Genomic DNA, 23674 nt, shown 5'->3' with positions numbered 1-23674 from the left:
CAAGGGAAGCCCTGAGATTTGGGTGAAATCACTCAGGCCTGACTGAGACCATCAGAAGGAGAGGTGGCAAACTGTCCCTAAGACTTCCTATTCCCTCAGACATGATTTGTACCCTATGCTCACACTCACAAGCAATCACTGGGACGGGCTCAGCGTGCCTTGAACACATTCCTGCAGGTGAACATGGTTTTGTGTTGACAAACAAGTAACTCTTGTTGCCTGCACCTATTCATTCCTGGGCACAAAGAGCAAGAGTTTGGAGGGCAAAGGATCCCTCGTCATGCAAATCTCTTTGCTTCCTAGTCAGTACAATGCAAAGGCAATGTGCTCTCACTGCCACGCTGCTGGGTGCTCATGACACCTGACGCCCGTCACGGGAGGCACCCCTTGTCTCCCCTTCCCCCCACGCCTCCTGAGATGGGCTTCAGGTTGCTTCCAGTTTCCACCACCAGGGTTAACGACAGGCTGGTTTTCTTGTTTTAGGTGCTGGAATTATAGTGCATTGCTGGACCCACAGTCATCTGGAGCAGGGGGTCGGAGCAGCCACAGAGAACAAGTTTTGTGCTTTGTCTTTTTATTATTCTTTATTTACTGGTCCTACCAACGTGACCCTTTACCCAGGCCCACTGTTCCTATGTGCACTGGCTTTACAGACATTTGCACCATATGTCTGTGTCCCAAGTTGTGACTGATTTCTCCTTCCTATTCCTTTTCCATGCAGTGCCTCATTTTCTCAGAATCTGAAGGCATTTTTGTTTGTTTGGGTCTGTGTAAAGGTTCCTTGGCAGGAGAACATGCATATGATCTTAAAATAAAGACATTCTGACACTAAGGTAATGCACAGAAAAAATACAGTACACAGACATCATTGCAAATAAATACCCCGTACAGATGAAGTTTTTGTAAATGTAACATTATTTCTTATGAATCAACACTGTAAGAGAAGGTAAAAATAGGGGTCCCTACAACTAGGAATAAAAATGCTTATTCCAGGAAACAGAATTCTTCTATTCTTGCTACTTATATTATTATAATTTGTCCTGTATTTTGGAGGAGAGAGGACACTTTTTCTTCCTCCTCCTTGAGTACCAATTTGACCACTTGCACAACCTCACTCAGCAAATCAGGACAGGACATAGATCTGGTTTGCTAAGGAGCTTTAGTGACTTCTGTTTCCTGAAATTAACAGTGATTAGTTACACCAAGCAAGAGAATATATAATGTCTCTCTCTCACATTTGCAAAGAATACTATGGCTAGCCCTCACCCCAATGCACGAGGCCGACAGTGCCGGCTCCCCTGCCACCCGCCCCACTCTTCACAAACGTGGCGTGTTGTTCACATAGCTTGCTTAGCTTGTCCCATAAAGTCCATTTGGTTCCCAAAGCACACTCAAGGTTTGTGTTCACTTTCGTTTTCTCAGCCCCTGAATTTGCAAGGATCTGCACAGTAAAGAATCACTGACTAACAGAATTTTGCACAATTGCTGTTTTCTTTCCCTCAATGAAGATGCCCAGGGTCAGGTTAGAAGGTGTGCACCTGTTCACACTGATTGGTCCACACTGGCCTTCAACATTCCCAACTAGCTCTTCACTGTCCATTTTAGAGAATAAACTACGCTGGAACACCTCCCTAAACTGATGAAGGCACTACTGGCAATGATTACTAACAAAAAGGCGTTGAAATATAACACCCTAAAAATCGACGACTGTAGAATTTTCTAAGTGTACCACAATTTGGCACAACAACCGGAGTAACAAAACAATTCCAATTTGGAATTTCACTGGTACAGTTGTATAAAATTCTGTTAATCAGTCATGCTTCACAATGTCCTAAAACCCAGAAAATTCTGGAATTTGTAGGTAATACTACTCATTCAATAATTTATCTTTTTGTTTTCAAGTGCCTTTTACTGTTTAACCAGAGCAAAGGTCAAGTTTTCTTCTTGTTACATTGAACTATTCCTAAGAATAATAATAATACAATATGAAAAACCCCAGAATCCGAATACCCTGGATTTCTTAATGAACAATGGCATTTAAAATCTGTAATTTCAAACACGAACCACAATGCCGTATAATTAAAAGGCTGCTGAACCACAGCATGGATACATTTAGCCGGGCTCCTTACCAAGTTGAAGCCTTCACCTAAACAGTCTAGAGCTACACGCTAGGAGGACACACCTGTGCCATGTGCTGATAACAGATCAACACACCATTGGGAGCTACAGGACCACGAGACAGACTATGGCATCTGAGACCATCTCTACGCCAGGGATGAAGGAAGCAAATATAATATCAAAAGTGCACAGGTGGATTGGGTAAAAAAGGAGTATCTGTAATAGGGAGACCCCAGTGGTGAGTGTTTCTAGAGGGTTCCTAAGCAAGCCTGGTGGTCGCTGTCCAAGCAGGTTCTTCAGCGCCTGTACAAAGGCCTTTCCAAGCAGCAGCTGCCGGCATTCTCAACATTAAAGCTTTTATTTCCTCTGCCATTAAAAACTTGGGGAATGCTATTTTGAAAAGAATTGCAGTAGCATATCCAAAAACGTTTCTAAGTGGACTTTTAGGCTGCCCTTCCTTCCTCTGCGTGGGCCCATGGGAGAGGAGGGGAGGGGGCTGCAGTGTGACAGGGCCGGCGGCCGAGTCCTCCCAGCAGCTACTCTACAGCTGAAAATGGGAGAAAACAAGACAACGTTAGAACCGGTCACCCGTCAGACAACTAAAGCTCTCACCGAGCTGTGAGGGCATGGGTGTGTTAGTTGGCAGCAGAGAAGACCTGCATGTGTTAGGGGGCGCCGCTGGCCCCGAGTACCTCATGAAGACCCTTTACTTTACAAGTATGGAGAGAAGCTGTGTGCCAGGCTTGGCAAGGAGGCAGAAGCAGTATGCGGCACCAGCAGGCAGCCACGCCCCTGGAAGTCCTGCTTGCAGAGGGGAGATGGCCTGACATCTTCTCAAGTGGGAGGGGAATCCAAGATCTGACATCCCATCTGCAAAACAGCCTGGAGCTGGGTATAGGCACACAGAAGGGACAGGTATGGTCCATCCTGTGTATCTTCACTCCGCAGTTTGCCAAATCCAAGTTGGTCTGGGTAGCACCTGGCATCTGGTGGGAATTGAGACATGCTTGGGCATTAAGGGAAAGAGTGGAATGAGGGCAGATACCAGTGTGCAGGGACAATGAAAATTCCCCCTCTGGGCCCCAGAGAGAGGAGGCAAAGAGCTATTCAGGAAGAGTGCACCTTCATGACTGGTGGGCCCAAGGATGACATGGAGAGAAACACTGAGAGAAGTTCGGCTGCCAAAGCTCTTGGTGTGGGTGCAGCTTCTGAGCATGGGGGAGTACTATGGCTGCCTTTCCTGCCTGTCACCACCTCTGGAATTGCACTGATGATCAAGAACCATATTCCTCCTACTGTGAATCCTGAAACTAGCCCTGGGTCCATTCAAGGTTCCCTTCCTACACCAGGCTGGGCTTCAGTTAATAGGTGTGGAACCCAGTCCCTCATTTCAGCCTGGCCCGCTGGTAACTCAAGCTCAGGTTGGGGGTTTCCACAGCCCTGTTTCTTGTAGTCTGAAGCCCCCTGAGAGGAAGGCCTGATAATGGGCAGAGAGTGAAAAAATCCAACTGGAAGCTGGGGACACTCTAAGTACAAAAGGATGGGCTTCCTGTGAGGACAGAGGTCTGGCCAGGCACTTGGGAAGTTTTTCTCATTAGAAAAAACCCAAGCCTTTGGCCTGCCGATTTGTCACCTTGCAGGCCACCGGACAAGCGTACAAATCTCAGAAAGAGAAGCTGAGGCTGCTGAGCTCTGGTCTGGGGTGTGGTTAGGTATGCCTGGGCCTCTTGAGCACGTGTACGCCTGGGCTGGAGGACATGGGACACAGGGCTGCTCTTCCTCTGGGTTTAGGGGAAGGAATTCTGTAATTCTGTCCCAAATATAAACTGTAACGAGATGCCGCGCAAACTACAAAATAATTGTCTCCGTAATCTGTACCAAGCACAGAGTGTCCTCCGAGGCCGCACCTGGGATTCAGGCTGGAACCTCTAACACTGGTTTCTGGGTGCCGGGGCAGTACAACTGCATTAGACACATGCAGGGAACATGCAAGTTTCAATGCAAGTTCTGCCCCTCCCAGTGAGAGCCAATGGCACGCGGGCCCCGGGAAGCCACATTTTTGTGAGGACAGATGGCTCCAACCCCACCTTGACCACCCCTCCAAGAGAGCAGCTGCTGTGAAGGGTGGTCCCGAGGGGTGAGAAACAGACACAAAGCTTGCAGTGTCCAGGTGGAGAAGCAGGCTGCCTCTGCTAACTTCTTCCCTCTGTGCATTAGTCACAGTTAAGACCAGCCTAGCACCATGGTCCCGCTGCTGCCAGGTTAGTTGAGGTGAAGCGGACAGGTGATATGCGGCAGGTTATTAGCTGCAGCGTGTACCCTTGCGGGCCTAATCGCAGTAAACGTTATATTTCTCGCCACAGAGCACCTGGGCAGCAAGCCCAGCACCCTCAGCCCTGTCACTAGCGCAGGCGCAGGTGTGACTTACGCTCGGGGTACCAGGCTTGGCCTTGGGGGTGGCCTTGGCGCGGCTTCGCCGGGTCTGCTCATGGTCCAGCTCAAGCAGCTCCAGCCGCTGGGTCAGCGCCAGCTTCTGCTGGATGGCCATGCGCAGCAGCGAGTTGAGTGTCTTCTTCTCGTCCTCAGCAGCTGCCAGCTGCCGCTGCATCTCATCCAACTGTGTGATGTACTCGTCACACCTGCGGGGACGCAAGAGGCAAGGGCGTGGCTGAAGGACCTGGGAAAGCCAGCGGCGTGTGTGATCATGGCTCCCGTACTGAGGGCTCCAGAAGGTGAGCAGACCCCATCTGCTCACTGGGCTAGAAACGAAGAGGATGTGCCCCTCTGAGGTTTGGCTTTCTCTGGGAGGGGCTCTCTGAAGCCAGTTTTCACTAAAGGAGGTGGTGGCTGCCCTTCAAGGCCTCCAGGTGGCTCAGGGGCAGGCGGGCTGGAGGTGTGATATCACTTGGCTCTCAGGATGTGGGGATAAACCCGAGGGCAGGAATTGGCTTGCTCCCGGAATAGCCCAGGCACACAGTAGGTGCTTAGTAAGTCTAGAACAAATGGCTAACCAGAGCCTGGGAAAAGCACATGTGGATGTCATAAACAGCCCTATTTTAGTATCTGCTGAGCTGTGGCACATGCTCCCCACCTAGGTAAGGAGCTGGGAGAGAAATGCCCATCCTGGGCCTGTCCCTGAGGGAGGGAGTGCGGCCTGGGTGAAGGGGATGGTGGGCACACCCACCCTACACCCCCATCCACCAAGGCCAAGGACCATCAGCAAGTTTTAACCCTTGCCCCGAGGTTTGCAATCTTGGCACCATCTGACAAGTCAGGCTTTTAAATAAAACAAGTTGAGGAAGCAAGGGTCAACATACTATGTGCTGAGGACTAACTGAGATCTTTCCCAAGCACTTTGCCCAGGAGGAAAGAAAGCTTCCAGAGAGGCCTGGAAGCTTCTTTCTTTGTCTTTGCCCCCTCCTCCCACATCGCTGAAATGCAGGGAGTGCCCAGCACCCTGGCACAAGGCAAAGTAGGCCCTGAGCTCAGTTTCAACGCTGTTTAACCCAGAGCCTCAGCCTCCCAACCCTGACACTGGCCAGCAGATGGCACCATGCCTCTCTGAATAGGGAAACACCCAGAAGCAGGCCCCAAAAGCAGCCTCCAGCTCTGCACCTGCCCGGCTTCCTGACCACAGGACTGGCCTAAAGAAAGACGCCGCCTGCCACCCCCACAAACTCTTAACTGGTAGGGTCAGAGGGGCAGCACTGGGACCCCGCCCCTGCTGGGAGGGAAACCTTCCTTCTAAATACATGAACTTCCCACCAAGTTCTGGGGGCAAACTCATTTGTTATCACTGGCTTGCCCACTTGCCTGTTTCTCCTTCGAAGCTCATGCCTCCAGCCTGGCCATAAGGACCCACTCTTTCAGCTTTCTGCTTCCAACTTTCTCATCTTAGGCGTAAAGTGGAGACAAAACTGGGCCCCTGGGCTGCTGAGCAGCGAAAGGAGCAGTGAGCGTTACCTGGTGGCGAACATGGCACGCAGTGAGGAGAAGGTGGCCGCGTCCTCCTTGAGGGCCTTGAGCTCGTTGCGCAGCTTCATCATGGTCTCGGTCACCATGGCCTTCTCGTTCTCGTACTTGCTCTTTAGGTTGGCGAGGGCCACCTCTGCTGTCTAGGGGGTCAGAGATGCAAAAGACGGGCAGGTGAGGGGCGCCAGGAGAGGTCTGCTGCCTCAGTGCCACAGACCAAGGCCCCAGCCAGCCCTCTCAAAGGCCTCAGCCCCTCCCCGCAGCACTGAGGTGAGGTTTTCTCACATCTTTCCTTCAGTAGCAGGAACAGCACGGACAGGAGGCCAGGGAGGGTGAGAAACCCCCCGCCCACGTGCCCGCCCCTGATGGACCCGAGCGCCGTGCACACCTGCTTGTTGGCCTTGAGCACCGTGCGCAGCGTGGTGATCTGCTCCCGCTTGGTGCTGAGCAGCGACTTCAGCTTCAGGATCTCCTCCATGAGTGCCTCCCGGTCCTTGTCCGCAGCTGGGCCCAGCTCCTGTGAGGCCAGGCGCTGCCGCGACAGCTCTGTGGTGCGGTCCACAGCTGCCTGCAGGTGCCTGATCTGGTCACGGATGATGGCGATCAGGTTGTAGATGTTCATGGGCTCCCGGCGTGGGTCACTCAGGGGCGAGGGCAGTGAGGAGCCAGGTGAGGGGCTGCTGTCCCTGGCCCTACCCTCTGAGGCAGGCGGCCCCTTGGGCAGGACAGGTGAGCGACGCCCACGGGTCTCAGGGCTGCAGCTGCCGGCGCCAGCCGGGCCCTCTCGGTAGTAGTCCAGCACCACACGGGTGGGCGTCTCGTTGTTGCACATGCACACGTGGTGGTAGAGGTTGGCCAGCTCCTCACTGAAGGTCACCAGCTCGTCCTGGGCCACGCTCAGGCTGCCTTGTGTCTCGCCTGCGACGTCGCTCACCTTCTTCAGCTCCATCTGCAGCCGGGACAGGAGCTCGCGGTCCTGGCGGCTGGCCTTCTCCAACAGGGAGACCTTCTCAGTGAGCGCCTGGCTTTCGGCCTCATGCTGGCCCTTCTCCTCGGTGTGCTGGGCCTCGCTGGCCTCGTGTGCACTGCGCAGCGCCTTCAGCTGCTCCCGAAGCTCACCAGCCTCTGCCAGGGCCACACGGTACTTGCAGGCCAGGATCTCAGGCCCATTGATGTCCACCTCATAGTAGTCACCATCCTCATGGCTGTCTCGCTCCTTCTCACTGTCCAGGGCTGTCCGCCGCTCCTTGCTGGCCTGCAGGCGCCGCAGAGCACTCAGGTTCTCTGTGAGGCGGCTCACCTCCTCGTGCTGCTCCGACAGGGCCCCTCGGGCCTGCTCCAGCTGCTTCTGTGTGTCCTGCAGCGTTGCCAGCAGGCCCACCTTCTCCCGCTCCATCTGCGAAGGCACAGAAAAGGCCCGTCAACAGCCCACAGGAGTACTTGCGCTCAGAAGACCCCTGGACAGTCCCAGGAGTGACCCCATCCATGCCATGACCATCACCCTGCTAGCCTCTCTGTGATAAATTCGGGTGGAGGTGTCATGTGTGGGGCTATGATGGCTCTTCCCCCTGCCCAGATGCTTGCGGGGCTTGGTGAGTCCCTCCTCAGAGACATGCAGTGAACCAAGGGGCTGTGGTGCAGACCCTGGGATTCTGTTCAGTCGGGGCAGGAAACCCTGACGTGACGTGTCTACAGGACACAGCATGGGAAACTACACACAGGGACCTCAGAGCGACGTAAGAAAACCTCTGGTGGTGCCCAAACTTGTAACCAGAAACCTAATTCTCTGGGCACCTTCCACCTATAATGCTGCAATTCCACTTAGGTTAACAATACAGAATTACCTATGTAAAAGAAACGTAAGTAAAAGAAGGTGCATAGCATTGACAAAGTGTCAGGAAAGCGCTGTCCTGGTGACGAGCAGGTCTGGCCAACACCATGGGGGACAGGAGTGGAGGTGGGAATGGTGCATGTGGGCCCAAGGCCCGGGGCTGTGACAAGACCTGGGTGGGGTGGGGCTACCCACCCGCTCACCTGCATTAGCTGCTGCTTAAGCTTCTGGATCTCAGAGATGTTGAGCTCACTGAGGAGGTCAGAAACGAGGCTGGGGGAAGGTGGAGCAAGGCCGTCCTTGGTGGGTGTGGAGGTCTTGTTGTCCAGCGGCAGCTTGGCCAGGCCACCGTGCTCAAAGCCATTGGCCAGGGCTTCGGCGTCATCACCGAGCTTAAGGCCGTCCAGGGAGACGTGCAGGTGGCTGGTGTAGAGGGAGTCATTGATGCTCATGTAGTGCGACAGCTCCTTGCGCAGACTGTTCTTCTGCTCCCGCTCTGTCTTCAGCGTCTCCAGCGCCTCCTCCAGCTGCCGCTCCGAGATCTCCTTGAGCCGAATGGCGTCCTCCAGCTGGCTGTTGAGATATTCGGTCTCCTCCTCCAGACGCTTGATCTCATGCTTGAGACCCTCAAACTCCACCTGTGAAAGAGGTCAACACTCTTCTATGCCTGAGGAATGGGGAAGAAGCACCATTGTGCTGACTACACAGCTGGGAAGACACGGATGCTTAGAGGGTTACAGGCATGAGGTGCACACAGGAAATGGTCAGCCCACACCTGGGACACACGTGCACGTGGTATGAACAGTGCAGAAGCATGAGACTTGCTCATCACCAGAGATGCCACGGAAATCAGAACACATCCACACTGCCAATTTGTCAGGTGACTTAAAGTGTTGCCAAGTGAAAGTGAGGGTTAGGCCAGGGCCGTGGCCCAGAGCCAACCTACCTGTCCCACCTGCCCAGCCCAGATACTTGCCTGGTTCTGCCTGAGCACAGACACCTGCTTTTGCAGACTGATGTTCTCCTCCTCCAACTCCGAGTAGTCCTGCAGCAGGCGGGCCTCCCGGAACTTGTACTCCTTGATGTCATCCCGCAGGCGGCCACGCTGAATCTCTACATTTTGGTTGATCTGCCAGGAGGAAGGCAGGTGTGAGCAGCCTGCCCTAGCTGGTCTCACCACCCCTGGGGCAGGAGGAGCTCAGTGCAGCCAGGCCCACCATAGTGGTCATACAGCTGGGACTTGGAATCCCAGGCCTGCTCTGGTGCCCGATGTGGCCACCTGGCGAGGAGCTGGGGCCCTGGGCTGTGAGGTATTGCAGTGAACAATGCAGGATCTCAGCCTGCTCTGACCCTTGGTTTCTTCATCTGTAAAATGGGGTTCAGGGTAGTTCCTCGGTCACATGCTGCTGGTAGCATGTACAATGGTGCAGTGCTGTGGAAACAGTCTGCAGCTACTCGAACAGTTCAGCACAGAGTTAACATCTGACCCATCAATGCCCCTCCTCGGCATGCACTCGAGAGAAAGGAAAACACACGTCCATCAAAATCTTGTGCACAAATGTTCAGACACTATTCACAATAGCAAAGGTGGAAACAACTCAAATGTCCCCCAACTGATGAGATAACATGCTGTAACACAAATAAATCTTGAAAACAACATAAGTAAAAGAAGAGGTGTTAGTGGTCATGTATTGTATTGTAAGATTCCACTTACATGAAATGTCCAGAATAGGCAAATCCACAGAGATAGAAAGCAGATGGGTGGTCGCTGGGGGGCAAGGAGAAGATGGGATGGAGAGTGACTGCTAACGGGGTTTCTTCTTGGAATGATGTAATATTCTAGAATTGATTTGGGATGGTGCATAAATCTGTAACTATACTAAAATCCACTGACTGTACACTTTAAGTGGGTGAGTTGTAAGGGCTATGAATTATCTCAATAAAGTTGTTAAAAAAAGAGTTCCTGCCTCCGAGGTGCCTTGAGGATTCAGATACCATGCACGGAGAGAGGCCAGTGCAGACCTGTCATTAACTGTGCACTCAAGACTGGTGGGAATTCTCAACCGGCTGCTACTATGCGCCGTGTGCCAGGACCTGGGTCCCTTGGCCCACATTCTGGGGCCATCTTGTATACTGCAGGATGCTTAGCAGCGACCTGAGCCCTGCCTACTGGATGCAGCCCGCACCCCTGTTGTGACCACTGAAACTGCCTCCAGACATGGCCAGTGTGCCATGGGGGCAGAATCATCCCCTAGACAAACTCTCCATCTCTCCCCACATCCCTGTTCCCAACAATCCAAGCAGCTTCCCCCACATGCCTGCAAAGACCTAACACCCCCCCACCCAGGCCAACACCGCCCCACCTGGACCCTCGGCTAGAAGCGCGATCACCCACTGGGCCCCATAGCTCACTCTGTCCTCCTCACCCAGCACACTGGCCTCTCTGCTGGTGCTGAGGTTTCCTGTGATCACATCCGTGCATACACTAAGATTCCATATAGGTACACACGGAACGGCAATGTTGGATTGGTAAAATGAAATAGGACCAATAAGAAAAAAAGTTCAAGAAAGCAACAGAGAGGGGAGTGAGTCATTATATGTATCAAGCACTCGTGACAAACGCTCACTACCAAAATCTCCAGTAAATGGACTGATGCAGTCTTCTCAATAAGTGACCCAAGGAGGTACCCAAGAGCCAACACCAGAAAAAACACACCAAGTTACTGACTGGAGAAATGCAAGGCCCCCGGAAACCAAAACTCCTATTAGGCAAAAATAAACAAAATAACAGTGTGAGTGGCAATGGGAAGAAACATATACTTACTTGCTTCCTAACAAAGTTCTGCATACACCTCGACTCTGGCCATTTCCCTTGTTAACCACCCAACTGACTGTTATGGTTAATCTTAGCGTCAACTTGCCTAGGTCCTGGCATCCAGATATTTGGTCAAACACCGGTCTAGATGTCGCCATTCAGGTATCTTTTAGATGAGATTAACATTTAAATTAGTAGACCCACTGAGTAAAGCAGATCACGTGCCATAGTGTGGGTGGGCCTTATCCAGTCAGTTGAAGGCCTTGAGGAAAAAAAAAAGACAGCCTTCAGACTCAAGCTGCAACATCAGTTCTTCCCTGGGCCTCCAGCCAGCTGGCACAACCCACAGATTTTGGATCTGCCAGCTCCCACAACTGAGGGAGCCAATTCCTTACAATAAATCTCTCTCTATATACACACACACCCCTATTGGTCTGCTTCTCTGGAGAGTCCTCACTAACACAATGGTTGCTATACAAGAACCATGCCTGCTGCATCCACCTTGTGTAAGGCAAGCTGGTTGCTCCCCACCTGGTGTGGTTCAGCCCACTCTGGCCTGATGCACCTGCTGAGACCACCTGCCCACTCTCAGTATGGGAGGACACAGGAGGTAAGATGGTGAGACAGGGGCAGCGGGCAGGGGCAGCTGTTGGTCACGAACAATGTAAATGGGCTTTATTTAAAATTTAACAACTCCCCTCAATAAAACAAGTGGTCCTGAGGTGGACAGAAAGAACACAGAAAGAGATAAGACCACGGGCCAGCCTGATTGCCTAGGCCAAAGCCCTCTGCACCCCGGAACCTATGTGCCCAGGCTGCACCAGAAACCTCTGCTGAGCTGAACCCTTACACAGTCTTCCTGCACAGGAATCGTCTTTGTTTTTTTTTATTGAGATATGATTCATATACCATGAAGTTCACCCACTGAAAGTGTACAATTCAGTGGTTATAGCTTATTCAGAGCTGTGCACCATTACCTGTTCTGGAACATTTTCATCACCCTAAAAAGAAACCACACACCAATTAGCAACCACCAATCTTCTTTCAGTCTGTGGATTTGCCTTTCACAGAAATGGACCTGAACAACATGTGGCCTCTGTGTGGCTCAGAAAACCTTTCACTGGCGCTGTCTCCATACTGGCACTGCACTTGGTGCTTGACCGCCCCGAGGGGCATCACCCACTCCTTCACTACTGAGTACCAACTGTGCTAGGTGCTGCTCTAGGCTCTGTCTTGTTCACTGAGGCACGTGTATAGTCGCCCACGCACAGCACACACATGGCCAACTGGTGTCAGCTGCTGCTGAGTGAGGCCCTGAGTAAGTGAGGAGGGGTGTTGTACTGAAGTCAGGTCTGGGAGTCTGGAATGCAGAGCACCCAGTACCCCATGTTGCAGAAGCCCCATCACGGCACAGCTGGAACTAAGGCACAGGGAGGGAGCACCGCCCTGCACAGGAGCGCTCCAAAGCTGGTCAGTATTTTCCCTCAGAGGAAAGGACAAGATGTTTAGCCATGAGGCCATAGCCCAAGCCCCAGGAAAGGCCTGTGGCCCCATGTAAGGCCAGGGTGGAGGTGGGAGGGATGCCCCAGCCCCGTCAGAGCTGTGGAGCCTGCACAGGGAGAAGGTGAAGACAGAGGCAGAGACCGGAGCAACGTGAACACAAGACAAGGAACACTGAGGGTTGCCGGCACCCAAAAGCTGGAGAGGCTCCACCTGGAACACGGTCCTGCCAGCACCTTCATTTCAGATACAGAAAATCTTAGAGAATAAAATTCTGTGGTTTTTAAGCCAGTAGTTTGTGGCAATCTATTATGGTGGCCCGAAAGAACAAATATACAAATATAGGTTTAATACCAGGAAAAAGACATTGCTGTAACAAATACCTGAATATGTGGAAGTGGCTGTGGAGGTGGGGATGGCCAGAAGCTGGAAGAGCTTTGAGGAGGACAGGAAAAGGCCAGACTGCCTTGAGACTATTGGGAGAAATGTAATTGTTTCAGGTGACTCTGGTGAGGCTCAGAGAAGAGTCACAGAGAAATCTTCAGCTGCCTTAGGGAATGCATATACCATCACAAAATAACACTAGAAGAGATACGAATGGTAGTTAGAAGTGCTCCCAGTAAGACCTTAGGAGGGAACAAGAAACAGTGGAAAGGCGGTCCTTGCTGTAAGGCGGTAGAAAACCAGACTGAGCTGTATACCAGGGCTGGGTGGAAGGCAGAATTAGTAAGCGAGGAATTTGGATGATTAGCAACCTCTGGGTTGTCTGCCCATGTGACAACTCCATGCCCTGGCTCTGGAGCCAGGTGTCCTTCTGTCCAAGCCTGTCCACTCCACGCTGGAGCACGGGGCTGCTGCCCCTCACCCAATACCCACCACCTCACTTTGTGGCCAAACACCTTGCTTTCTTCCAGCAGCTCCTGGTGGCCCAGATGCCACCACAGCATGAAATAAGCCTTTTCCTGGCTCCTAGCCAGGACAGGGGAGATGACAGCCGACATAACTTCTGCTGGGACATCTTTGTCACTTACTCCTGGGCCTGTGCAGGGCCTGACATGTGCAGAGTCCACCAGGAAAGCAAGGCCAGGGTCCAATGGGACAGAAAGATTTTTCCTAGTGGGGGGTCCCACTGGGCAGATGCTGCTGACCCCTCCACAACTCACAGTCCTGCTTCGCCAGGAAGCCCTCACTCCTCCATTCCCAAGGCAAATCCGTGGAAGGCCTTGGCATGTGCCAAGGACCTGACTCTGCCTCCAGCCAGCTGTGGCTGTGCCCAGCTCCTTGGGTCTCTGCTTCTCCATCTGCAAAATGGGGCCCAAGGCCATGTCCCAGGACAGAAGTCAACAGGGCCCGTCCTTTCACAGTGCAGAGGTCAGGACCCACTGACTTTAGGCATGCAGCCAAACCTTCTGCACCTTGGCTTCCCAATTTGTGAGATGGGGGAAGTAAGTGGATGCCCACAGCGTCACTGAGAGGACAAGTTATGGGGTAGCTGGAACTGTCTCACATGCTGAGCATGTCTGCTACACGTGTCACATGATGGAGGCCACAAGTTCCTCTTGGAGAGTTGGGCATGGGGGATTGAACCCCTAAGCCAGTTATCGCAGGGTGGAAGGATGGGGATGGGGGTGGGGGTCAGAGGGCACAGCACAGCTGGCCCATCAGTCACTGAACATGGACGGAAGCAGGACCAGGCACAGGGAGGGAAATGACCTTCTGTGGAAGGGGCATCTCCCATGGCGACTGTGCAAAGCCTCCTCAGCTGGGTCACACCAAGACAGGTACAGGTTGGTGCTTATCAGGGACAGTGCTTGGTGTTGTGTCCTCATGATCCAGCCTCCTCAGCCAGGCCCGAGCCTTGGCGCAAGCCTCCTGTAGGATGGGGGACGGCCATGGAGGAGCTCAGCAGAGCAGCTCAGGCAGAAGCAGCAGGGCCAGGACCAGCAGAAGAGTAACTTGAGTGGGATGGGCGCAGAGTACAGACAGAGCCAGCAATCATGGGGACACTGACCAGGGCTCTAGTCTGAGTAGGCAGTGATGGAGAGCCTCCACTCCAACCAAGAACCTGGCATGGCTCCACAGTGATCCTACAGAGCTCCTACAGTGATCAGGGGCACAGGTGGGGCCTCAGGAGAAAGATGAACTGAGGGTGTATGGGGGTGGGGAGTGGAAGGCTTCCTCCTGAAGCACTAACAGAAACAGCAGGAATCCTGGCCCAACCAGACCTGTTCTTTAATAGCAGTGTGTGGGACTGGCTGAGCTCATTTCCTGACACCAAAGCCAGTAGTCAGCAAGTCCCCCGCCACGCTCCTGACTGCCCCCTCTAGAAGGGGGAAGGAGCAGAATGAGTCTGGGCTGGGCAGAGCACCTCTACTGGCTCTTCCAGAAAAGGGTGCTTAGCCAGCAAAGAGTCTAGTCTCTAACTTGGGTGGTCAAATCTACAGCTCCAATGGCCCCTTCTCCCCACCCTGACTAGAATGCTCCTGTGGGAGGAAATGAGATCATGCACTCCCCCTGGATCCAGCCAAGTTCCTCCCAGGCCCACAAGCCTTGGTGATCTCTGATCCCAAACCAGGGTGGGTGACTACTCCCCACTGTTGCCGGATCCTGGGCTCTGCCCCAAACCTTGCCAGTGTCCCCTCCCAGCCCTGTGGGACCTTGACTGTCATACATCCTCACATCTGAGGTGTCGACCTCAGAGCTGCCCACCGCTCAGAACCATCTGCTGTTCTGGTCACTTGTCACTGCTCCCCCCTCCCCGCCCCAACCCAGGAGAATAGAGGCCAGAGAGTGGGTCTTCCCACAGCCCAGAACAAGGCCTCTTGCCCTTCCTAATGAGAACTTGTGGGCTCTAACAACCAGGGATCCCCCCTCAAGGCCACAGCCAGGACTGCAGCTCACGTAGACTTCTGCTGCTCCCCTGATGCTATCCCACCCCATCTTGTGAATGGTGGTCCACCCTCCCACCTCTCTCAGAGGGCACTAGATGCCTGCCCTCCCCTCTCCACCGGCCCAGGCCTCTCATGGCCAGGCCCCTGTCAGTGGCCAAGCTGATCCTAGGAGCTATCTGTGGTGGTCCCTTCTGATTTTGTTGTCATGAGCTGGCAGGTGGACACTATAATTCTGTTGTTCACATGAGGAACCCAGGATTCACATCAGCCCAAGGGCAGAGCTGGGATCCTGCCACCCTCAGCCTTTCCTGGACCACCATGAACCACATAAAACTGGGCTGGGAGTGGAACAACTTGTGGGTGGCCTTGCCCCCAGGAAGCACTGGCTTGTTTTCCCACCCACCCACAGTCAAGCAGCCCACCCTAGTTCTGCTGCTTACCTCCTTCAGCTCCTGGGCCACTGAGGCCAGGCGCTCGTTCTCTGACTGCGTGTTGGCAAGCACGTTGCGCAGCTGCTTCAGCTCTGTCTGCAGCTCCAGCACCTTGCGCACATAGTACTGCTCCTTGGAAGCTGACTCCTGGATCAGACTCTCCTCCCGGCTCTCGCCGTCTGCAGCCACCTTCTTATGGTTCGTGTGGGCCTGTCCAAATGCCTGCAGGAGATGAGATGCTCTTGAGAGGGAGCCTGGAGGCAACCCTGTGGCCAGACACGTGGGGGAAGAAGGGGACACAAGAGGAGCAAGATACCTAAGGGCTACACGAGGGCTGTGAGGTTACAGAAGAGCTGGGAGTGGAGCTAATGAGGAGCCCTGGTGGGATGGGATAGAGGGACGGGCTGGAGGAACTGGGGCGAGGCAGGGATAGGAAGCCCCAGCCACCATCTCTGCCAGTGTGGCCCCCATCAGCAGATTGGCCCCACTTCGGGGCCAGGAAGGGAAGCCCCCAGAACCAGGGTGGGTCTGAGGTCTCCCTCCAGATATGGAAACCGAGACTCAGGGAAGTGCCCTTCCCCTGCCTGATCCTGATTCACTCATCCTGGGAGACACCTGTGCCTGGGGAGGCCTGGGAAGGCGGAAGCCCAAGCCTGGCACAAGTGAGGGGACAGGAGTGTGAACCAGAACACTCAGAATCAGCCAACAGGTCCCCATGTGTGTCCTAGTCAGGAGACCCTGCCCACCTGTCCAGGGCCTGAGCACAGAGATAAAAATACCAGAGGAGAGAGGACCCACCATCCCCAGACCCAGCAGGAGCTTTGGGCTGTAAGAGGCAAAGGAGCATGTGGCTGGCTCAGGGAGGAGCCCCCATGGGCAAGTACAACCAGGATTGGTGCTGGCCTGCCCAAGTCCACGCCCCAGGTCCCGGCTGGCTTGGACCTGCCATCGTGCCGTGTCCCCCCAGGTGTCACGGCCCCTAGTAAGCACTTTTGCTTCTCTTTCCCTCTCACCCGCACCATCACAGTAGCCAGGACGTGACCCACATAGGCCTGTAGTGTGTGTCCTCCCCAGGGGCTCCCTTCCCACTGGCCACCCCATGCAGACCTCTGAGGGGAGACCTTGTCTCTTTACAGGGCTCCTGGCTCACAGAAGAAAAATAAAAGAGAGGGCTCCTAAAGAGCAAAGAAAATGATGCCTTTATCTCTTGAGAGAAAGAGAAACATTTTCATTCACTTATTATTTAATACGAAGTCCAGGAATTTACTCCAAGAAAACAACTGGGAAAACGTGCAACGCCATGTATAAGGATGTTACTGAGCAGGACTGTTTGTAATATAAAAAATCAAAATGTAAAAAGTGTCTTGTTTCTCTGTCGGCAGGGGACTGGCTAAATAAAGTAGGGTAGGGTATGGTCAGGGTAACTGCTCTCCCTCCCAAGAGTGAGTCCTGTTCATCTGCTCTCAGCCACTGACAACCTGCTCTGTGAAGACACAGGCTCCTTTTTAAATCAAGTCAGCTCAGCTCTATGATTTCTGTTGCTGTCCTCCACCTCTTCCATCCTGGTCCCAGGGAAAGACTAAAGCATAAATCTGTGTCTACATAGGACCTGCCGTATCCTGGGTGGCAGCCCCAACCCCCAGCTGCACACCAGCCCTGGGCGAACCAGAACTTGCCAGAAGTGCAGGAAGAACCCAACCCATGGGGCAGGTGTACTGGAAAGCATCAGCCAGGTCATGGGTGTCTCTCCAAACCTCCAGACAAGCCTAACGGGGTAAACAGAGCAGAACACACCCTTGAATCTCGAGCTGGAGCACCAACATCTCCTGAGGCACCATGTCATCCTCAGAGGCTATCCTGAGGTGGGATGGCTAAACACACATGCGCGTGTACACACACACACACACACACACACACACACACACACACACACACACACACACACACACACACACACACACACACACACACACATTCACACCTTGGCCTGAATCTTCACCTCCACCCAGCTCCCAGCCTGGGGCCCATGAGCACCCAGGCAGCTTTTCAAAGACAATGGAGCTGGAGACTTACACCTCCCTGCCAAGACAAGACACTCAGAGTCTGGATCTCCCTCCCATGTGGAAAACTAAAAACAACTGGGAAGTTTATGTGACTAAGCAATAGTTCTCAAGTCACTGAACACCAGATAGTGAGAGGCAGGGCACAGGTAAGCTCCGTGACACCCCCCACTCCTCCAGGAAGGAACTTCAGCCACCGTGCAGAAAGAAACTGAGGCCTGGCAGGACTGAGAGAAGGAGGTGGTACTGGAAGACAGTGAGTGGACAAGGCAGTGAAGGCAGTAGACCTTTGAACAGAGGGGCCCTCAGTCCTCGCAGGGGACAGTCAGTGCAAGCCTGTGAGGAAGCCACCGAAGCCAGGAAATGGCCACCCATAGGGACAGAGGCTGTAAGCAGCACTTGTTCCTACCAGCAAGAGGGAAGCCCTAACCCACAGGCAGCAGGTAGAGCCCTTGCAGGTCAGGGCAAAGTGGAGCTGGGGAAATGCTCTCTGGTCCCGACCAACAAAGCTTAAGGGCAAAACCTGAAAGGATCAAACTATATCCCAGAATAAAGCACATGAACACACACAGGAACAACCGCACCATCTCCCAACACAGTGAAACCCAGAACCTGGCACCCAATCACTGGTGGCTGGGCCTGCAAAGGGGCAGAGAAGCCAGTCCACGAGGAAAGGAGAGGACAGAGTGACACAGTGACAGAGCCGGGAAACGGGGCAGGACTGATTTCTACAGGCTCAGGAACACTGAGCCATGCCAAGCAGCAACCAAAGATAGAGGAGATGGAATTGCAAGGTGTGAGATGAAAGGGGCACTGGATGGGACTAACGGAAAACTGCACAACACAGATTAGTAAACTTGAAGAAACAGCAATAAGACTACACAAAATAAAATACATAGACAAAAAAAAGACTAAAACACCAAACACAGTGTGAGCGAGCTGTGGGATAACTGCAAGGAGCCCAACACACGGGTAGTTAAGAGTCCCTACGGGAGAGGAAGAGATGAGGATAAAAAAAACTTCAAGAAATAATGACTGAAATTTTTCCAAATTTGATGGAAACTATAAATCCACAAATCTTAGCAGCTCATCAACCTCCAAGCACAAGAAGAAAACTGCACTAAACATATCACAGACTTGTTTAAAACCAGTGATGCAGGAAAAAAAAAAAAACTAAAATCAGCCAGAGGAAAAAGGACACAGTACTTATAGAGAAGGAAGCATAAGGATGACACAGGATTTCTCTGACAAGCCTGGAGACAGAGGAGCAACATCTTGAAAAAACAAAACAAAAAACTTATTAACTGTAGCTCCATACCCAGTGAGAACTGTTCAAAAATAGAGGTGAAATAAAGACTCCAGACATACAAAATCTGTAAGAATTCATCACCAGCAGATATGCATTACAAAGTGCTAAATAAAATCCTTCAGAAGAAGAAAAACAATACCAGATGGAAATCTAGATTTACAAGGAGTTAAAAGCACCAGAAATGGTGACTACGTGAGTAAATATAAAAGACTTGTTCTTCTTCTTATGTAAATCCCTTTAAAAGATAATTAAGAGATTCAATGCAATCTCTATCAAAATTCCAATGACCTTTTTTGGCAGAAATGAAAATTTATACAGAACTGAAAGGGGCCCAGTACAGCTAAAACAATATTGAAAAAAAAACACAGTGGGAGGACTCATATTAAGTTTTGAAATTCTCAAACTTAAGATTTCAAAACTTAATATAAGGCTACAGTGATCAAAACAGTGTGGTACTGGCATAAGGATAGACAATATAGACCAACAGAACAGAAGAGTCCAGAAATAAACACTCACATATGTGGTCAATTGATTTTTGAGAAAGGTGCAAAAATAATTCAGTGATGAAAGAATAGTTTTTCAACAAATGGTGCTAGGACACATGGAAATCCACATGCAAAAGAATGAAGCTGGATCTCTTCCTTACATCATATATAACAATTAACTCAAAATGGATCAGAGACCTAAATGGAAGACCTAAAACTACAACTCTCAGAAGAAAATAGGGATAAATCCTCATGACCTTGTTGGCAATGGGTTCTTCCATGTGACACCAAAAGCATGAGTAACAAAAGAAAAAAATAGATAAATTGTACTTCATAAAAATTTAAAAATCTGTGTATTAAAGGACACTATTAAGTGAAAAAACAACCTATACAACAGTAGAAAATATTTTTAAATTTTGCATTTGATAAGGGTCTAGTATCCAGAGCATATAAAAAAAAAGGCAATCAGCTCATAAAAAGATGCTCAACATCAGCAGACATTAGGGAAATGCAAGTCAAAACCACAATAGATAGCACCTCACACCCACTAGGATGGATATAATTGAAAAATAAAATTAAAAAAAAAAGAAAAATAACAAGTGCTGGTGAAGGTATGGAAAAACTGGAGCCCTCATACGTTGCTAGTGGGAATGAAAAATGGTGCAGCTGTTCTGGAAAACAGCCTGGCAGATCCTCAGAAAGTTAAACACAGAATTACCATATGATTCTGCAATTCCACTCCTAGGTATAGACTCAAAAAAAAAAAAAGAAAATATATATCCACACTAAAACTTGTACACAAATGTTCATAACAGCCAGTAAGTGGAAACAACCCAAATGTCCAGCAATTGATGAAGGGATAAATAAAATGTGGTCTATCCATACAATAGCGTATTATTTGGCAATAAAAAGAAATGAATTACTGATACACGGTATGACATATATGAACCTTGAAAATATTCTGCTATGTGAAAAGAGCTAGTCACAAAGGGCCACATATTTTATGATTCCATTTATATGAAATGTCCAAAACAGGCAAACCTATAGAGATAGAAAGCATATCAACGGTTGCCCATGGCGGGGGGTGGAGTTGGGAGGTTGGAGTGGGTGACAGTTAAAGGGGTATCTTTTGGGGCTAATGAAAATGTGCTAAAATTGGTTGTGGTGATAGATGCACAACTTTGAATATAAAAGCCAATGAACCATACATTTTACATGAGTGAATTGTGTGGTAAGTGAATTATATTAATAAATAAAGCCGTTAAAGTTGTTCAAAGAAGTTAAAGAATGAGAAAAGATAAACCACGCTAACACTTATCAAAAGAAAGCTGAGGGGCTTCCCTGGTGGCGCAGTGGTTGAGAATCTGCCTGCTAATGCAGGGGACATGGGTTCGAGCCCTGGTCTGGGAGGATCCCACATGCCACGGAGCGACTAGGCCCGTGAGCCACAACTGCTGAGCCTGCGCGTCTGGAGCCTGTGCTCCGCAACAAGAGAGGCCGCGACAGTGAGAAGCCCGCGCACTGCGATGAAGAGTGGCCCCCGCTCGCCACAACCAGAGAAAGCCCTCGCACAGAAACGAAGACCCAACACAGCAAAAATAAATTAATTAATTAATAAAAAAAAAACAAAAAAAGAAAGCTGAAATGGCTCTATTAATATCAGATAAAGTCGATTTCAAAGCAAAGAATATCACCAGCAACAAAGAGGGTCATTTCATAATAATAAGGAGTCTAGGGACTTCCCTGGTGGCGCAGTGGTTAAGAATCTGCCTGCCAATGCAGGGGACACGGGTTCGATCCCTGGTCCAGGAAGACCCCACATGCCGTGGAGCAACTCAACTACTGAGCCTGCTCTCTGGAACCCGTGAGCCACAACTACCGAGCCCACGTGCTACAACTACTGAAGTCCACGCTCCTAGACCCCGTGCTCTGCAACAAGAGAAGCCACTGCAATGAGAAGCCCATGCACCGCAACAAAGAGCAGCCCCCGCTCGCCACAACTAGAGAAAGCCTGCGCACAGCAACAAAGACCCAACACAGCCAAAAAAAGGAGTCTAAGTCACAAAGAGAACCTTACAATTCTATGAAGCAAAAACTGATAGACCTGGGCTTCCCGGGTGGCGCAGTGGTTGAGAATCTGCCTGCCAATGCAGGGGACACGGGTTCGAGCCCTGGTCTGGGAAGATCCCACATGCCGCGGAGCAACTAGGCCCGTGAGCCACAACTACTGAGCCTGCACGTCTGGAGCCTGTGCTCCACAACAAGAGAGGCCGCAATAGTGAGAGGCCTGCGCACCGTGATGAAGAGTGGCCCCCACTTGCCACAACTGGAGAAAGCCATCGCACATAAATGAAGACCCAACACAGCCAGCCATACATACATACATACATACATAAATACATACATACATAAAAAGAAAGGATAACTTAAAAAAAACATCAGAGTAACTATAGAATTTAAAAAGAACTGATAGAACTGCAAGGAGAAATAGATAAATCCAAAATTATAGTTGGGAGAGTTCAACATCCAACTCCTCATATTTCTCTCAAGATTTCATAGGACAAGTAGACAGAACATCAGTAAGGACACAGAAGACATGAACAACACTATTAACTAGGTTGACCTAATTGGCATGTGTAGAATCTCCCACCCGACAGCAGCAGCACACACATTCTTTTCAATGACACATTTACCCAGACAAACTATATTCTGGGCCATTAAACATGCCCCAAAAGGATTCAGGCCATACAGAGAATTTGCTCTAACCACAGGGAATTAAATGAGAAATCAATAATGTAAAGCTCTCTAGAAAATCCTCAAATATTATATTTGGCACGTAACCAACACATGGGTCAAAGAAGAAATCAAAAGTGAAACTAGAAAGTATTTTTAACTAAATGAAAATGAAATGAATGTGATAATTTGTGGGATGTCACTATAGCAAGGACTTAGGAGGATATTTATAGCACTAAATGAGTATGTTACAGGAAAAAAAACCCAAAAAACAAAACCAAACACCAATCCAATCAATAACCTCACTTCCATCTTAAAAACTAGACCAGGTAATGGACACAAAGCTCAAGGTACAGCTAAAAGCCCTGTGGGGTTAAGCCCTTTTAACAGATGAGACGACTGAGGCTCACAAGGCTAAGAGCCTAGGCCCCAGGTGCAAAGCTCCTAAGAGCCCCACGTTCACCCCAGCTCACCATGCATGCTTCGTCTTCTCCAGACAACACTCCTCCAGGCCTTAGCCCAAATGTTCTCTGGGCCTTCTACAGACCGAGGGATGAAGGCCTTCAAGTCCTGCTTGGTGGCTGCCATGTTCCTCACCTCTATGTCCCAGACACAAATTCTGTACTAAACACAGACCCTATAAACCCCACTGGGAGCATGGTTTTAAACCCTCCTTATAGACTGTGTATTACTTAGGGAGGAGCTGTTTCTTGTTTATGGTTAGTCTTTGGGCCCACATGGTATGTGATGAGAGTTCAGCCAGCCCCAGTCAGAACTGTCTCTCTTTTCAGCTGTGTGCTTGTGTATTCACTGTTTGTTGTTGCTCAACAAACACTGGATAGCAGGATGGTGGACTAGGACACATATTGTTATGCCCTGCCTAAAGCCCTCATGACCTCTTATCCTCTGGTGGTGGGAGTGTAACCGGTACAACCACTTAGGAAAACTATTATCTACTAACACTAAGCACACACCTGTTCTCTGACCCTGCGTGTTTATAGGAGCATTATTTACAAAAAACCCAGAAAGTTCCCAAGTTTTGTCAACAGAAGGAAAAATTATGATATAGTCACATGATGAAATACCACACAGAAATGAAAATGAGTGAATTACTGCTATTTAGACAACAGAGACGAATCTCATATAATATTGGGTGAAAGAAGCCAGACACAAAAGAGATATACTGTATGATTCCATTTATATATACAGTTCCAAGAATAAGTAAAACTAATCTCTGCTGGTATTAGGGCAGTGGTGACCGTTGGGTTGGGGGAGGGCCCTTGAAAGAGGCTTCTGGGGCTGGAGATGTTCTGATTCTTGATCTGGGTGCTTGTTATATGGGTGTGTTTAGCATCTGGAAGTTCACACTTATGCTTTGTGCTTTGTATGTTTTTCCTCAATGAAAAGTAAAAACAGAAACAAAAAACTAGAAGAGCACATGAAATTCAAAGAAAAAAAGGAAGTAATAATGATCAGAGTAGAAACGAATGAAATAGAAAAAATATAGATAAAATAAATTAATTCAAAAG

The 23674-nt window shown here is 50.5% G+C and overlaps 1 protein-coding gene across 2 annotated transcripts in view; it reads right to left on the bottom strand.

Moving 5' to 3' along the window:
- Nucleotides 1–562: 562 nt before the first annotated feature.
- Nucleotides 563–23674, bottom strand: part of BICD2 (BICD cargo adaptor 2) — a 53761-nt gene continuing 30649 nt past the window's right edge. The window contains exons 2-8 of one of the 2 annotated variants that reach the window (XM_060155470.1): nucleotides 15568–15780; nucleotides 8898–9050; nucleotides 8125–8559; nucleotides 6479–7486; nucleotides 6082–6233; nucleotides 4547–4757; nucleotides 563–3104 (exon numbers count right to left, since the gene is read on the bottom strand). In XM_060155470.1, coding sequence (XP_060011453.1) covers nucleotides 2784–3104; nucleotides 4547–4757; nucleotides 6082–6233; nucleotides 6479–7486; nucleotides 8125–8559; nucleotides 8898–9050; nucleotides 15568–15780 — 2493 coding nt within the window. In that variant the 3' untranslated portion in view covers nucleotides 563–2783. The remainder of the gene's footprint in view (nucleotides 3105–4546; nucleotides 4758–6081; nucleotides 6234–6478; nucleotides 7487–8124; nucleotides 8560–8897; nucleotides 9051–15567; nucleotides 15781–23674) is intronic. The other variant, XM_060155472.1, reaches the window with a different exon arrangement.

Source organism: Lagenorhynchus albirostris, chromosome 7 (genome assembly GCF_949774975.1).
Source record: "Lagenorhynchus albirostris chromosome 7, mLagAlb1.1, whole genome shotgun sequence".
NCBI lineage: Eukaryota > Metazoa > Chordata > Mammalia > Artiodactyla > Delphinidae > Lagenorhynchus > Lagenorhynchus albirostris.
This window is presented reverse-complemented; position numbering and strand designations above follow the sequence as displayed.